Source organism: Sparus aurata, chromosome 10, assembly GCF_900880675.1.
Source record: "Sparus aurata chromosome 10, fSpaAur1.1, whole genome shotgun sequence".
NCBI lineage: Eukaryota > Metazoa > Chordata > Actinopteri > Spariformes > Sparidae > Sparus > Sparus aurata.
The window spans coordinates 1,759,224-1,776,110 of record NC_044196.1 but is presented as its reverse complement, the minus strand read 5'-3'; the positions used below and the strand labels follow the sequence as shown (position 1 = coordinate 1,776,110).

Sequence of the window (16,887 nt, the reverse complement as noted above, 5' to 3'; positions counted from 1 at the left end):
ACAAATGTCCTTTTTACACAAGAGTGTCTCCTGTAGGACAGACTGAGGACTCTTGAACTCACCACGATGTGTTCAGGGACAACAGGACGTGTTTGTGTCTTGATTGTAGATTGTCGTGGTTCCTTCAGGATGAATCTGATAAAGGTTTTGATCTCAGCACGTTCAGACTGTTGATGAACAAATAAACCAACTTCAACAGATCAACAGCTGACCTGAGACCAGCTGATGTCGCCCCCTGCTGGACCGACTCAACATGACAGTATGCACTCAGACTCAGGAAGTAACTAAGTACATTTACACAAGTATTAAGATACTTTTACTTCATCCATTTTATTCTACGTCATCTCCACAACATCTCAGAGAGCAATTTTATGTTTCACTACGTTTCTTTTAAAGCTTCTGTCATTTGTTAAATATATTTTAAACTGTTACTGAAGCAGTTCAGATGATGAATGACTGAAAACTAACTGCGGTTATTAGTTGTTACTTTACTGAATGTTTTTAAACTGATTAAAACTCTCAACAACTGTCTGGAAAATGTTCAAATAAAGATCTCCCCAAATAATTTGTTTAAACTGAGTTTCTACTTCAAATATTAAAGTCTGAGACACAAACAACTGAACATTAAAATAACTTGATGAGACACAGGGAGGTTTTTGGGTGAACTGTTCCTTTAAGAAATAAGTTTTTGATGCACCTCGTATTGTTGTAGCGACTCGTTCAGGTGCAGCAGCGTCTCAGCTGACTGGAGAAGCTGAAGTGTTTCTCACGCTGGTGGCAGCAGTGGGGTTTTCTCTCCGGTGTGGGTCCAAACGGATCTCTTCGAGTTTGATGATGTGATAAAAGTCTTCCCGCGGTCTCACAGCTGTAGGGTTTCTCTCCGGCGTGGATGAGCTCGTGGTCGTCGTGGTGGGACGAGGAAGAGGAGCGTTAACAGCGACATCATGTGACAGCTCGAACACGCAGGACGAGGAGGTGTCAGAGGAGACAAGGAGAGGAGAGGAGGAGTCAAGGAGAGAAAGGGGTTCAGAGGAGACAAGGAAGCCTCAAAGGAGATGTCAGAGGAGTCAAGGAGATATGAAGAGGAGACGATGAGATCTAATCGATCTATACCTATAGATAATATAACCTGTAATCAATAGATGTAATAATCTATGTCCTCTGTAAACTCAGACGGTCCGACTACAGCAGGAGGTGAAGGAGGCGTGGGTGGAGTTAACCAGTCGTTTGTTGACACTCGCGCTGACCTGTTGTTGCGATAACGGCTAACAGCTAAGCTAACGTAAACAATAAGTCAGCACACTGGACTGATTCACACATTAGTGAGTTAAACACACACAGACACTGAAAATGGATTTTTCATTAAAAACATTAATATGAGGACTTCCGGTTATGGTCACAGTAACTCGGCTCGTCGCTAACTTTCTGAAAAATACTGCAGGGAAGGCAAAGTAGATAAAACTCCCTCTCAGCTTGTTCGTGGCCAAACGTGTCCACCTCCTGTTTACATTTCCAAAATGCTATAAAACTAATATGTATATATATATATATATAAAAAAAATTTCCATTTTTTTTTCCAATTTGCAGTTTTCTTTCTTTCAGAAATGTGCTTATATTTCCTTTGAAACTGATTCCAGTATCGCTGAAAACTCCATATTTCCTGTCCAAGCACGGCGGGCAGTGAAAGCTGTAAAAAACATAGAAGTATTTTTTGTTTACGGTTGTATAAATGTGAGAATGAAATTGGGGAACTGTTATTGGACCAACCTGCTGTCAGTCTTGTATTCTGGTTGCTGATTGGTAAGGGAGGACGTCCTCCGCGATATTGGAATCAGTTTCAAAGGAAATATAAGCAAATTTCTAAAAGAAAAAAAACTGTTTGGAGAAATCAGAGAGAAGCAGTCAGAAAGATAATTCATAGGTTTTGTTTCGTTCGTCCTGCTGGAGGACATGACGTCAGCGGCCCGACCGGGACACAGAACAGAGCAGCAACACAGCTGTTTCGGGTGATTGTGATGAGTTGTAGTGAAGTCTGTACATTAACTGCTGTGGTAGCACAGTGGGTAGAGCAGTTACCTGCCACACAGGTGACTGGGGATCAAATCGAGGAAGGGGTACATATTGATATTTTTTTTGTCTTGTATATTAGCCCTCTGTACATTAGCTTAATTTTCATTGAATATAAGAAAGTAGGGATAAGTAGTTGACTTGTATAAAATAACTTGACACTGGACTGGTTTTCCTCCTGTCCTCCGCCACTGATATATATATATAACATCCAAACAGTTTACTTTAACTTGACTTACAGGCTGAATTCACAGAGACTTAGAGGCCATGTCTCTCAGCTGGCCTGGGAACGCCTCTGGGTCCCCGGGAGGAGCTGGATGTCCGGGCTGAGGGAGGTCGGGGTCTCCCTGCTTAGGCTGCTGCCCCCACGACCCGGCCCGGATACGCAGCAGAAGATGATGGCATTAGTTCATTCAGTCAAAAAAAAGTCACTAATTGATTTGTGTTGAACATTATTACATACCTTCAAAAGTTGGGATCAACTCGGCCAGGTTCCACTCGTGAAGCTTCTCCTGGAAACTCATCCATCTTTCAGAAATGAAAACAAACATGTTTAGTGCAACATATAAATAAGCATATGTAAAACACCAAACAAAAGCTCTCTGTACACAGTAAACGTACCATAAGTAACAAATCATTGCCGTTATTATAATATTAACATGCCAGCTCTGGTCTGAGGTACTGTGAGGAAAACTACCAAGAGGACTTTCAGTGGGAGGAAGAAGTGAGAAGTTACTGCAACGCGCAACAATAAATAGTTAAAATCATACAGAACAACAAGCCCAAATATAAATATACTTCTCCCCACTATTCTCCATGGACAGACAGTATTGTTGCACAGGCTAGCGGAGTACATCGTAGCAGGATAATTCAATGTCGAGACAATATAAATTTGATAACAACACACTGCTTGCTCGAGTGTGATGTCACACAAAGCAGCGCCACCACTAGCTAAAACACACAGCACACAGCTGTGTTAAGCACACATAAATGTATTAATAAGGATAATAGGAGCTAACGGAATTGTAAAGTTACTGAAATGACCTGCAGCCAAATCAGCGTCATCACACATCCGCACTGAAACTAACCAGACTGAATGAAGCAGCCTATTCGTTCTAACGTTACACCAAGAGCCAGAAATCCAACTAGAGTGGCCGTAAGCGGTCATTTTGAACACTAGATTTTAAACTCTATAATCTCTCATGCAGGGGCGGTTCTGGGGGGGCCAACAGGGGCCAGTGCCCCCGTGACTCTGAGTCTGGACCCCCCTGTGGCCCCCCTGACAGGGAGTCTGCATCAATAACACAATGACAGATTTCATGCAGTGATTTTGTTCTGAAGGGAAAGGCAGAAATAAAGTGTCTCAGCAGTTTACTACCCAGTCAAAATTGTTGAAACTGTAAACACTGTTAGGGATTTATCCTTTTTTCCGGGTTGTTTGTGCCCCCTAACAAAAAGCCCTCCCCAACCTGGCCCCCCTATTAAAACTGGTCTAGAACCGCCACTGCTCTCACGTAAATACCCAATTGAGTGATGCAGTAACACAGGCTTGTGGCATTTCAAGCATCCGACGTTTTGTTCTGTTGCAGCTCTTTTCGGACCGAAAGGGAATCCCCCCCCCCGAGACATACACAGTTTGCTACTGCCCCAGAAGGATTCACTTACTTAGGGATTAAAACAACCCCTGACATCCAAAATATTATACCAATCAATTATGACCCTCTGCTGAAGGAGGTCGGAGATTCTCTGGAGAAATGGAGTTCAATGCCTATTTCTATGACAGGACGTATTAATAATATTAAGATGTCTATTCTGCCCACATTTTTATATCTTTGTCAGTCTATCCCTCTGCCCGCCTCTTTTTTCTCCACACCCCACAAAAACTTCACCTGCTTTATATGGAATAATAAGCGTCCATATGAACGTGGGGGACTAAGACTGCATAATATGAATCTTTATTATCGGGCAGCCCAGCTCCGTGCAGCCATGTATTACTTTCTCACACCGGAGGTTCCAGCTTGGATAGAGAATAACACATTAGAACTGCCGCTGCACCTGTGCCTTTATTCTGCGCCGACTAAAATACTTACAAAACAGGCACACAATCCGTTTCAATCTGGCACGAGGCCCAGCATTGTTTAAACGAAGCTCCCAAACTCTCAGGTTTCACCTGTTTGGGGAAATGAAAACTTCAGAGCAGGGAGATGTGATATGGGATTCAAACACCGGATAGAAAAAGGACTAAGCACAATAAAAGATTTATATAATGAAGGGACTCTGATGTCCTTCCAACAAGTAAACACGACCTTCCCAGAAAGCACTTTTATAAGTACTTACAAATTAGAAGCTTTATATATTCCCAAATTAAAACCACCTTGGAACCTGCACTGTCCCCTGTTGTAGAATTCACAGTTAACCATTTATAAGACAGAGGACAGTTATTACAGTTATATGAGATACTGTTAGCAGGCTCCCAAGAGAACTCAGCTTCGTGTTTAGCTGCATGGAAGAGTGATCTTCAGGCTAACATCTCCGTAGAGGACTGGGAGAAGGCATGCACTATGAATACCAGATTTAGATTACTGCAATATAAGTGGTTGCTCAGGACTTATATTACTCCGGTTAAATTACATCATTTTAACCCTGATACATGTAATAAGTGCACTGAAGAAATCAGCACTCTCTTTTATTGTGTGTGGGAATGACGAGAACTCCAGGTGTTCTGGAGAGAGGTGCTGGAACTGACTTCTAAACTGACGGATAGTGTTGTTCCCATTGAGGCTAAAATGTGTTTATTACACATATACCCTGAAGATTTTCCAGTAAATACCAAGAAACACAAACTAGTCAATTTCTGTCTGTTGCAGGCTAAACGTGTACCTGCTCTGACCTGGAAGGATCCTCAGAGACCGGATTCTAGACAGCAGGTTCAGGAGATGTCTGCAGTCTCGCTCTAGAAAAACTGACCTGCATAGTAAGAGGTAAAGTTGAGGATTTTTATAAGATATGGACGCCTTTCCTTATATTATGAAGGACATGAATATACAAATACGTGGGAACAGATGAGCACTGTCACTGTTACCAATACCCCTGTTGGTTATGAGAGGGAGGGAAGGGATGTAATGATTGTTTGTTGTTGTGTTCGTCGTGTATTGTTTATCTGAAAAAGAACAAAACTCAATAAATAAAGTTTTGAAAAAAAAAATTTATATGATATTAATAGAAACTACGACGACGACAGGTCACATAAATATACGTAACATTTCTTTAAATTTCTATCCGAACTGACTTTATTGTCTTTATATCACAATTTTACATCCGGTCATATTATATCATCTGCTCATGAAACCGCAACAAAGAGTCATGTTATTTTGACAAACACACACAATAAGCTGAAAAGCCTGTCACAACGTGTCGTCCTGTAACGAGCTCTGACTCGCCTGGAGAGCAGACAGACTGAAGAACGATGAATATCATGTTTCACCTGAGACGTCTGCACCAGACAGATCGTATCAGTCATTATGTAATGAAGAGCTGGAGCAGGCAGCCGGCTCCAACATCCAGAGACGTCTAACGACATCTGGAGACGTTTAACGACATCTGGAGACGTTGATCAACATCTGGAGACGTTTAACGACATCTGGAGACGTTTAACGACACCTGGAGACGTTTAACGACATCTGGAGACATTTATCAACATCTGGAGACGTTGATCAACATCTGGAGACATTTACGGTCATCTGGAGACATTTACGGACATCTGGAGACATTAAAGGACATCTGGAGACATTTAAGGACATCTGGAGACATTTATCAACATCTGGAGACATTTATCAACATCTGGAGACATTTATCAACATCTGGAGACATTTACGGTCATCTGGAGACCAGTCCAAACCTGCAGCCTGAGGAAACATTATCCTGGTGATTAGATCTGATTCATGGTGTTAATGTCTCGGGTGTTTCTCTTCAGGGTCACTATTGTATTTCTAGGAATTCTTTCTTTCTTTCTTCCGAGGAAGTCATACCTCCCATGGGCGAAAACTCACCAAACTTTACAGAAATGTCTGGCCCAATGCCAGATTTACTTAATTCCAAGGACATGTCAATATTCCTCTGGGGGGGGGGGGGGGGGGGGGGGGGGGTCCATCACTCCATCACTCAGTTTTTTTCAAAACCTTTCAAACCCTCCCACAATTTTTGCTCAATTGTCACCAAACTTGCTAGAGAGATGTTTTGAGTACAGTACTGTAAACATATACTATCAAATTCTTGCTAAATACATTTTCAATCTTCCTAAAATAAATTGAGAACATTTTGAATTCTGCTCTCATGTGAATAATTGCAGTCAATGCCAGCAGCATTTTTAAACATCAGTTATTCACTTATGGAACAAATCAATCATTGTTAAAAACAAATTACCAACATCTCCATGCTGCAATATGTATGTTTTCAGATTTTTGTCTTGATAACTGAATTTTTTACAGTGGTTTCAAATCTGCCTGCACAACAGTGAATGGCTTACTCAATTTGTGAAGCCACTGTTGTAGTGCCACTTGCCAATTAGCTCTGAGTGATAGATGACAGTCTTTGCTTCCAGAAGTTGTGAGTTCAAACCTCAAGTGGTCCAGCATGAACATTGTTCTCAACTGTCTCGTCTTCCTATTCTCCTGTTTGATGCTCAGAATTGCCTAAATTTGCCAAGTTTTAGCCCAGACCAGACCCATCGCTGTGCAGCAGCTATAATCCTGGTGATTAGATCTGATTCATGGTGTTAATGTCTCGGGTGTTTCTCTTCTTATCTGTGTGTTTCTCTCTCTATCTTTATTAGCTTGTATCTTGTCATCACTCTCTCATCTCATCTGGTTCTGTTGGATTTGGATGTTACGAGCTTCCTGGTTCACTGACGGTTGACGGCTTTGAGGAAAGTCAATGTTTAGAAAATGTGTGTGACAGTTTTTTTCCCTGCTTACATCAATGTTAGAGCGCGTAGAGTAAAGAAACTTGAGTGTGTTTTGGCTTTCTGCCTGTGTGTGTGTGTGTGTGTGTGTGTGTGTGTGTGTTTCCACGGAAGTCCAGCCAACACACCCACAAACAGCCTCCCAGGAGGATTTAAATACCGAGCCACAGCCCTGCAGAGACACTGGAGCAGAGCGCTGGAGGTGGACGGACAGACGGAGGACGAGCTGCAGAGATGAAGCTGTGACAGGATGAGCGGTGAGTGACGACTTTCAAAATAAAACTGACAGGTTGAAGGAACGATTATTTACATCAAAGCCAGACGCTAAAAAAAAGTCTGAGATCACATTCTCAAAATTCAAGTCCTTAATAGGTGCAGGTCTGGTTCATGTCAACAGTCCTGAGTCTGAATGTTTACAGGTCCGCTGGTTCTGATGTGTCGTTGCTCATCATCAACATTTGAGGAATTTTTCCAATAAACTGAAACACGGAGGAGTAGTGATGGAAACACGGTGATCCTCATAAACCGCCAGAGACACTAATTAATAAACGATAGTCAATTTATCTTATTTAGTTTGCTCAGTACTTAACTGACCAAAGAGTTACAAAACAACCCGGATCGGTCCGGGTGCAGCAGGTAGTCCAGACGTCCTCCAGCAACTCTCTCCTTCTCCTCCGGGGGTCCAGAGGACGGATGAGATAAGTCATCTCTACAGTGAGTTCTGGGTCTACGCTGGTTCTGATCAGATGTCAGAACCACCTCAGCTAGCTCGTTTCAACACGACAGAGGTTGCTCCGAGCTCCTCATCCTCTCTCTAAGTCTGAAACTCATTTCAGCCTCTTTGGGTCAGGACCTTCAGCTCGGGACCACTGGTGAGGGTCGGCACGTAAACTGGACTCTCTCCTCGACACAGCCGAGCCCTGAGATCTTGTCCATGAATATCACGATCAGGCCCGGGTGGAGTCCACAACCATCGGGAACGTATGTACACAGCTCTCAGACCGGACAGCTCGTGGTATCGGCCCAGGTGCCTCATCCGGTCCCCCTACAGTTCTCTCCGGGCACAAGGTCCGAATGACCCCCCTTAGCAAGCCCATAAGAGCTGGTCCACTGTTTAACTTCCCCAGGAGGCTGAGCAGTTTGATGGCCCGATCACTGTAGAACACCCTTCCGTCCCCCTTTCTGAAAACGGAACCAGTATCCCAGTCCGCCACTCCAGAGGTACTGACCCGATCTCCACACAACACTGAAGAGGTGTTTCATCCAAGACACGAGGACCGTATCCTTCAGAATCTCGGAGGGAATCTTATCCACCTCAGCCAGACGTGTGAGTCGGGTTCAGGAGCTCCAACCGTGTCCCTAGTCCGTAAACAGTTCTCCAACAGAACCACGACACAAAGACCCAAATTCACTTTAAAAAGACGCTAAACCATAACAACTACAAAGAAAAGGACCGTCGCATCACACAGAACAACAAGAAAGTTGACTTTTGAGTCTCATTCCCAACTGGACCCTTTGGGACTGTGGGTCGGGTCGGCTGTCATCCCACAGCGCCGGTCTCACATCAATTTTCTTACCACTTGGACCTTTGAGTGCCGAACAGCAGCGGATGGAGACGAAGCGAGTTGTTTATTGTTTATTGTGTTCACTGATGAAGCGGCGTCTTCATCTTGTGGTCGCTCACTGAGGTCAAACGTCGGAGTAAACTATTTCCCAACATTGTAAACACGGATCAGTGAGGAGGTCAAAGGTCACAGCTGTCGGGCCGCGCTGCAGAATCACAGAGGACGGGTTCTCCATTAATGAGCACTGAGTTCTCTCCATGTTGTTATTTTGGGGGGTATAATATTATCTTTACTGTTTAAACCTGACCTGATCAGACTGCAGGAGGTCTGTGAAAATACATGGAGGCCATCATATATAGATAATCAATATTTACATTTATTATGGGTGTTATTAGATAATCCGACGGTTAAACAGTCAGGAGACTAAATTTACATTTACAGTCAGCATCAACAGGTGACCTGTGTCTGTTTGTTCAGGGAAAGCAGCTCTGTTTAAAACACACCGACTGGTTGGATCTGGTTTACATACCACACACAAACACACACACACACACACACACACAGACACACACCCTCTCTCTAACATCAGTTTCCTGGTCTTGTGGTTTTGGTCTGGTTGCGTTATTTGTAAAACAATGCTGTGACATAACTTCAGATCTTCTGACATGTGAAACTGAGAAGAATACAAAGTATCTACATGTCAAAATAAAATGTAAACAAGAACAACTTAACTTCACATCTATCAGACTCTACTGTCCAAAGCGACTTACAGTAATTCATACACACATTCAAACACTGATGGTGGCGGCTGCCATGCAAGACCAGCACATCAGGACTGGTTTGGGGTTCAGTTTCTTGCCTAAGGACACTTCAACATGCAGACCAGGGGAATCGAACCCGTGACCTTTCCGATAACAAGACGCTGGCTCTGCCCCTGATCCACAACCTTTTAGATTTAAGTTTAGAAGTGGGACCATCTTAAACTAGGAGGAAAACAGTGCAGTCACATGTGCAAGACTAGAACTGAACCTGTGTGTTGAGTCGAATGATCCGAGGATCCCCTGCAAAGACAAACAACCCAACAACTGACCGAACAACCAACCAAACAACCAACCAAACAACCGACTGAACAATCAACTGAACAACCAACCAAACAACCGACCGAACAACATACCAAACAACCGACCGAACAACCGACCGAACAACATACCAAACAACCGACCAAACAACCAACTGAACAACCAACCAAACAACCGACCGAACAACCAACCAAACAACCAACCGAACAATCAACTGAACAACCAACCAAACAACCGACCGAACAATCAACTGAACAACCAACCAAACAACCGACCGAACAACCAACCAAACAACCAACCGAACAATCAACTGAACAACCAACCGAACAATCAACTGAACAACCAACCAAACAACCAACCGAACAATCAACTGAACAACCAACCGAACAATCAACTGAACAACCAACCAAACAACCGACCAAACAACCAACTAAACAACCAACCAAACAACCGACCAAACAACCAACTGAACAACCAACCAAACAACCGACCGAACAATCAACTGAACAACCAACCAAACAACCGACCAAACAACCGACCGAACAACCAACCAAACAACCAACCGAACAATCAACTGAACAACCAACCAAACAACCGACCAAACAACCAACTGAACAACCAACCAAACAACCAAACCAACTAACTCAAAAACACCCCAAACAAACAACTACCAACTACCAAACTAACTAACTAACCATGTGAGTGTGTATGTGTGTGTATATGTGTGTTTATGTGTGTATTTTTGTGTGTTTCAGTGGAACGTCTGCTCACGACCCCCCTCGTCGCCTGCAACAACTCCTCGGCTGGGGAGTTGTTGCAGTGTTTCCATAACGACGATGCCTTCAAGTACCGGGCCTACACATTCACCTACCTGCTGCTGTTCCCGGTGGCGTTCCTGTGCAACATCGGAGCCCTGGGGGTGTTTCTGCTGCAGAGCAGCCGCAGGTCCGGACACGCAAACACACAAACACATCTTTGTTATTCATTCCTAGCTTTCAGCGCCACGTGGCCAAAAGTATATGGACAGTCATATTCTGTGGAGGCACTGACGATCAGAAAAACACTTTATGAGGCAGGCAGCAAGTCTCCAGACGCCCCAAGACCCGAACCTGATTTGGATCTGACTGTTGGAGTTGTCAGCATGGAAACAGTAAACAGGAAACCGTGTAAATACATGCTCTGACTCTGATATTTGCAGCAGCAGATAATTGATCGCAGTAATAAAGTACTTCCCTGTAAGTACACAGAAACCTGCGTTTGCACTCAGTGCAAATATTAACAGTCCTTTATGTAGCTGCTGAACTCACACCAGATGATGTGAGTCCACTTCATGGTGTCCTGACGACCTGTTATCACCCAACATGTATTCAAATTCTGCTCACAGTGAGACTCTGCACTGACGCTACAGAAAGTTACTCTGGGTTTGGTTTGGATCGCTGTTAGCTGCAACATAATGAGGCGCCTCTTCATATTCCCGTGTTCCTGGTTTGTGTGCAGTGTGGTATGCAAAACTAAACTGTGACATTCAAATCATGATGCGACGGTGTTGTCAGGTGTGTTGTCAGGTTCATTGTCAGGTGAAAAGAGGCTGTTCAACAGAGTGTGAAGAGATAAGATGAAGTTAGCGTGCTAACCAGCTAGCCCCGCACGCTGACAGAAGGTCAACACTGTTGTTTCTTCACTACAGTAAAGAAAGTACAGTAAAGAAACACTCATCATTTCATTGATATATATCCACTGATTCTGATCGGTATGATCGGCTCAGGACGTTTCAGCTCAAATGTCAAACCTGCTGTGCGACATTCTGCTGCACTGAACCAGATTAGACAGAAAAACGAAAATAGATTTGATGCACACGGAAGCTTGAAAGTTTTAAAAATAAACTGGTTCTACTTCAATCCACTGATGACTAAAACCAAAACAAGCATTTCAGACAAAGACGGATTCTCTTTTTCAAATACTGCACTGTCACACTCTAATACTGCACCCACAAATAAGGTTCGGGCAGTCTGAAGTAGGTGGAGGTTTGTTTTCATAAAGAGACGATCACTCTGCTTAGAAATCCTCAAAAAAGACACCTCGTCTGTGCAGAACTCACTGCTAACAGGAAGTGCTTACAGCTAATGCGGCTAATATCAATGGAGAATGTTTTACGAAATGGAGACAAATATCCGCATACGTCTGAAAAAATACAGGATGTCATTGTCTCTGATATCCTTTCAGAGTAAATGTCCATAAATCCACTTAGATATCGAAACATTCAGTCCATTCAGAACTCCCTTAAGAATATTCATGTTTTTACCTTTTCTTCATTAAAACAGTGATCCAGTGACAGTTGTCTGTACATCTATGAGCACAATGCTAATAGGAAGTGCTAACAGCTAATTCAGCAAAAACCCTCACATAACAATCTCTCCCACAGATCCCCAACGGCTATTTTTATGTTGTAAATGTCGTCAGTAATCCAGAACACCTGCGTCTGTCCCTCCCCTCCCGTCTGTCAGTCCCATTAACTGAAAACATCTTCTGTCTGATGTTTGTGTTAATGATTCTCCATAAACAAATAGGTAAAGATCAGATCATTGACTGGATTAGCTGAGCAGCTAGCTGTCACTCAACAAGGCCACGCCCCCAATTATTCATAACTATAAACCTTAATATAATTTGAATGAGTGAGTTATAAAAGTTGGCACGAAGAGATTAACTTCGACAGAAATCCTCCACTTCCTGTTTCCCCCTACAGAAACTCCGCCTCCTGTGTTGTCATGATGAACCTCGCCCTATCAGACGGCAGCTTCTCTCTCACCCTCCCGCTGCGATTGGCTTACTACTTCAAGGGCGGCGTGTGGCTCTTCCCTGATTGGCTGTGCCGAATCTGCGTCTACTGCTTCTACGTCAACCTGTACACCAGGTAAAACACACACACACACACACACACACACACAGACACACACACACCCACACACACACATTAACGGGTCGCTGCTCTTCTTCCTCCCTCAGCATCCTCTTCCTCACTCTACTGAGCGTGCTCCGTTGGCTCGCAGTGGCCAAGCCCCTTCGTCACCGAACTCTGGTCACGCCCACTCGCTCCTTATTGGTCTGTCTGGGCGTCTGGCTGTTTGTGGGCGTGTTGTCAGGCCCCTTCCTGACCAATGGGGTGACGATGAGGTGAGAGAAAATAAATGTTTAAAACTTTACAGTTATATAGTTATATCTCGTTTTATTTTCTTTAATTATCTCAATTTCTTTTTTGTCATTCGATCTCTTTTGAGGTTAATTAACATTATAATTTAGAGTTTAACTTAAATTATTTATTTACACTTTAAAATACAGCTGAATGAAACAAAGTTTTTCAAAGTGTTCTTTTATTATTCCAATTTATCGGATTTAAACTTTTTTTTTTTTAATTATAATGTTTTAAAAGTTGTTTTAAACTTTATCTCCTTTCTTTTTCGTCGTTTTATTTTCTTTAATTACTTAAGTTTTATTGTTTGATTGGGACTCTTTTTTAGTTTAATAGAATATAATTTAACCTTAACTTTTCATTATTTTAATCCTATTTAAATATTATCTTAAGTTCCTAACTCTAAATCATGTAGAAATATGTGTAATATGATACAACATGACAATAATCAAATGCTTTTAACTTTAAACTTTATCTTATTTAACTTTGGAGCATTTTAATAGGAATAATATAACGTATTTATTATTTATAACACATGTTTTTTTACTTTATCTCCTTTTAAACAGTTTACATATTTTAAAATAACCCTTCTTTTAAAATATGTTTATATATATACATATTTTTTTTAAAAAGTAGCTATGTATATTACATATTTTCTTAAGATTAAAGCTTGTCAGTATATAATGCACATTTTCCCCTTTAGACATTTAATTTGTTTAAAACAGAATGAGTAAATTCAATGAGTATTATTATTTATATTATTTATTTTAAAGCTCTTTTTTAAGCCATCTATTCTTCAGCAGTGCCGTTGTGATAAACACGTCACAACTCGACGAGTTTCCTCATGTTTTATCTCAAACATCGTCATGACGACTGACTCGTCACAGCGTCTTCCTGAGAACCGACCTGGGATCAGTCTGAACCCTGACGGACCGACTGACTCGTCACAGCGTCTTCCTGAGAACTGACCTGGGATCAGTCTGAACCCTGACGGACTGGCTGACTCGTCACAGCGTCTTCCTGAGGACTGACCTGGGATCAGTCTGAACCCTGACAGAAGCCGCAGTTTGGTTGTTTATGCTCTCCTGAGTAAAATCAGGAGTCTCAGTGAGATAAACGATGAGTAACGCTGCACGTCGCCGAGTTGCTTCTGTAAACTCTGGACGAGGTTCAGACGAGACGACGAGCAGAACCACTTTAGCTGCCGGACGGTTTTGTTCTCAGCCCGGTTATAAAAAGATCTGTGACTTTTGGGGAAGTGAGTCGCCGTGTTTCATGTTTGGATGACAGTGACGAATATCAGCTGCTGCTGTCCTCACGGTTACCATGGATACAGACACACAGGACGGCGGTCGTTCAGGATTAATGATGAACAACAGAGAAGAAGAAGAGCGGCCATGATTGATTCATGTCTGGATCTCATGATGCTGTTTGAAAATAGCCTCTCTGTCTCTGTTTCCGCCTCTTTCAGCTGCTTGTTTTGGTTTTGCTGGTGAACATGGCGGAGTTAAAGAATCAGGTTGTGTTTGTGTCTCTGCTCTCTCTCAGGGATGGGTTTCCTCGCTGCTTCGAGCCGGCCAGCCCCTCCTCATGGGGGCGTGTCCTGATCTTGAACTACGTGGCGGTGGCGCTCGGCTTCCTCCTCCCGTTCCTCACCATCATCGTCTGCTACGGCCGACTCGTCCGCCGCCTGACAGCTCGCTCCAGCATCCGCAACAGCAGCACGCGTAATCGCAACCGGCGCCGCTCCGTGCACCTGGTCACTATGGTGACGGCGACCTTCCTGCTCTGCTTCCTGCCCTACCACCTGATCCGGTCTCTGCATCTGCACGCCGTGTGCGGCGGATGGAACTGTAAGGTAACGGTGGCGCTGCAGAGGGCCGTGGTGGTGACGCTGTGTCTGGCGGCGTCCAACAGCGTGGTCAACCCGCTGCTGTACTACTACTCCACCAGGACGTTCAGGAACAACATGAGGGACGCTCAGTCCTCCCTGCTGTCCAGCCGGGCCGGGTCCCTCAGGTCCGGAATGACCATGATGAGGAGACGGAACACCACCTGACACACCTGGAGGGCCTCACGGTCAACGCCGCTGCTGACCAAACAAAAACTACTTCCTAATTCCCTAAAATCATTTCAGTGAGATCCACCAGGGTCCAGGTGTCAGTGAGGGTCCAGGTGTCAGTAAGAGGGTCCAGGTGTCAGTAAGAGGGTCCAGGTGTCAGTGAGGGTCCAGGTGTCAGTAGGAGGGTCCAGGTGTCAGTGAGGGTCCAGGTGTCAGTAAGAGGGTCCAGGTGTCAGTGAGGGTCCAGGTGTCAGTAAGAGGGTCCAGGTGTCAGTGAGGGTCCAGGTGTCAGTAGGAGGGTCCAGGTGTCAGTGAGGGTCCAGGTGTCAGTAAGAGGGTCCAGGTGTCAGTAAGAGGGTCCAGGTGTCAGTGAGGGTCCAGGTGTCAGTAAGAGGGTCCTGGTGTCAGTGAGGGTCCAGGTGTTAGTAGGAGGGTCCAGGTGTCAGTGAGGGTCCAGGTGTCAGTAGGAGGGTCCAGGTGTCAGTAAGAGGGTCCAGGTGTCAGCAGGAGGGTCCAAGTGTCAGCAGGAGGGTCCAGGTGTCAGTAGGAGGGTCCAGGTGTCAGTAGGAGGGTCCAGGTGTCAGTAGGAGGGTCCTGGTGTCAGTAGGAGGGTCCTGGTGTCGGTAAGAGGGTCCTGGTGTCAGTAGGAGGGTCCTGGTGTCGGTAAGAGGGTCCTGGTGTAGTCTAGGGGGGTCAGGTGGTTCAGGAGGGTACCTATTGGATCTACTGGACCGATTTCACAACCTTTGAACTGGTTTCACACCAAAACATGTAAATGAAGTTTAGAGTTACGGTTTACAGAGACGAGAGTCCAGAAACAGAAGTCTTATTTTATATCCGGAGACCACAGAGTGAATCTCTGCAGCGACGTCGCCCTCTGCTGGTTCCACACTGAAACCACCTGTCAGGTAAACCACCTGTCAGAACCAGACCAGCAGGGAGTGAAGCCCCTGTCAGCTGTCGACCCGACGTGTTAGTGAGCAGCTGGTTCTGGAAACAACAGAACCCTGGTGCTGTTTCTACAGACTGATGTGTGTGAATAATTATAAACACGCGATGAAGTTTCCAGTGAAGACGCGTGTTTGTTTATTAGACCATAAATATCCTGATGACGAAAACACGTGGGAGGCAACGTCGTCCTTCAGACTGTTTCTGCAGAATCTGTGTGATGTCGCCTCGTCTCCGGGGGATTAACGACAATCTGTGTGAAGTTAACGAGCTGTGATGCACATAAAGACCGTCAGAGAAGGAAATGAACAACTTTATTTTATTAATAAACTGAAGAATGTCGACGGCTTCTGTCATTCATATCACGTGAAGTACAAGTCACGTTGAGTAAATGTACTCAGTTACTTTCCACCATTGATGATAAGTTAGAATATTACTTTGGTAGAAGTCAACACTCCATATGAAGAGGGAATGTGTTGATGATAACATAAATTAGCTCTGATGCAGCTTGTAATCTGCAAAGTAACTAGTAACTAAAGTAATCTAATAAATGTAGCCGACTGGATGAATAAAGTAACAGAAATAATGTACTTGAGTACTTGGTTACATTCCATCAATAAATACATTCTCCTGATGATACTTTCATACTTTTACATGTTCAATGCAGGACTTTTACTTGTAATAGAGTATTTTCACAGTGAAGTATCAGTACTTTTACTTACATACTGAGTACTTCTGTATGTCTGAGAGTCACAGGGGACGTTTCTCTGCTTTTAACACTGAGGTACTTTTCATGGTTATACTTGTAACTGAAGTAACAGAGTATTTTTCCAGTGTTGTATTTGTACTTTTACTCGAGTAGATGATCTGAGTTCTTCCACTCCTGGTGTATTTATCCTAGTTTTATTCTGTTGTATGTAATCAGGCGTTATTGTTGTTGTTGGGTGGCTGATGTGATGTGAGACAGCAGCGCCCCCGTGTGGTCACATGGGGTCATGACGTCACAGGACCCGTCACAG

At 43.8% G+C, this 16,887-nt stretch overlaps 1 protein-coding gene across 1 annotated transcript; it reads left to right on the top strand.

Annotated features, from left to right (window-relative positions):
* Window positions 1-7,111: 7,111 nt before the first annotated feature.
* On the top strand, window positions 7,112-16,507 carry LOC115590017 (cysteinyl leukotriene receptor 2-like). The gene is made up of 5 exons (XM_030431258.1): window positions 7,112-7,284; window positions 10,427-10,616; window positions 12,415-12,582; window positions 12,675-12,842; window positions 14,407-16,507. Exons 1-5 carry the CDS (start codon window positions 7,278-7,280, stop codon window positions 14,915-14,917), a joined length of 1,044 nt encoding a protein of 347 aa, XP_030287118.1. The 5' UTR covers window positions 7,112-7,277; the 3' UTR covers window positions 14,918-16,507.
* The last annotated feature ends 380 nt before the right edge of the window (window positions 16,508-16,887 follow it).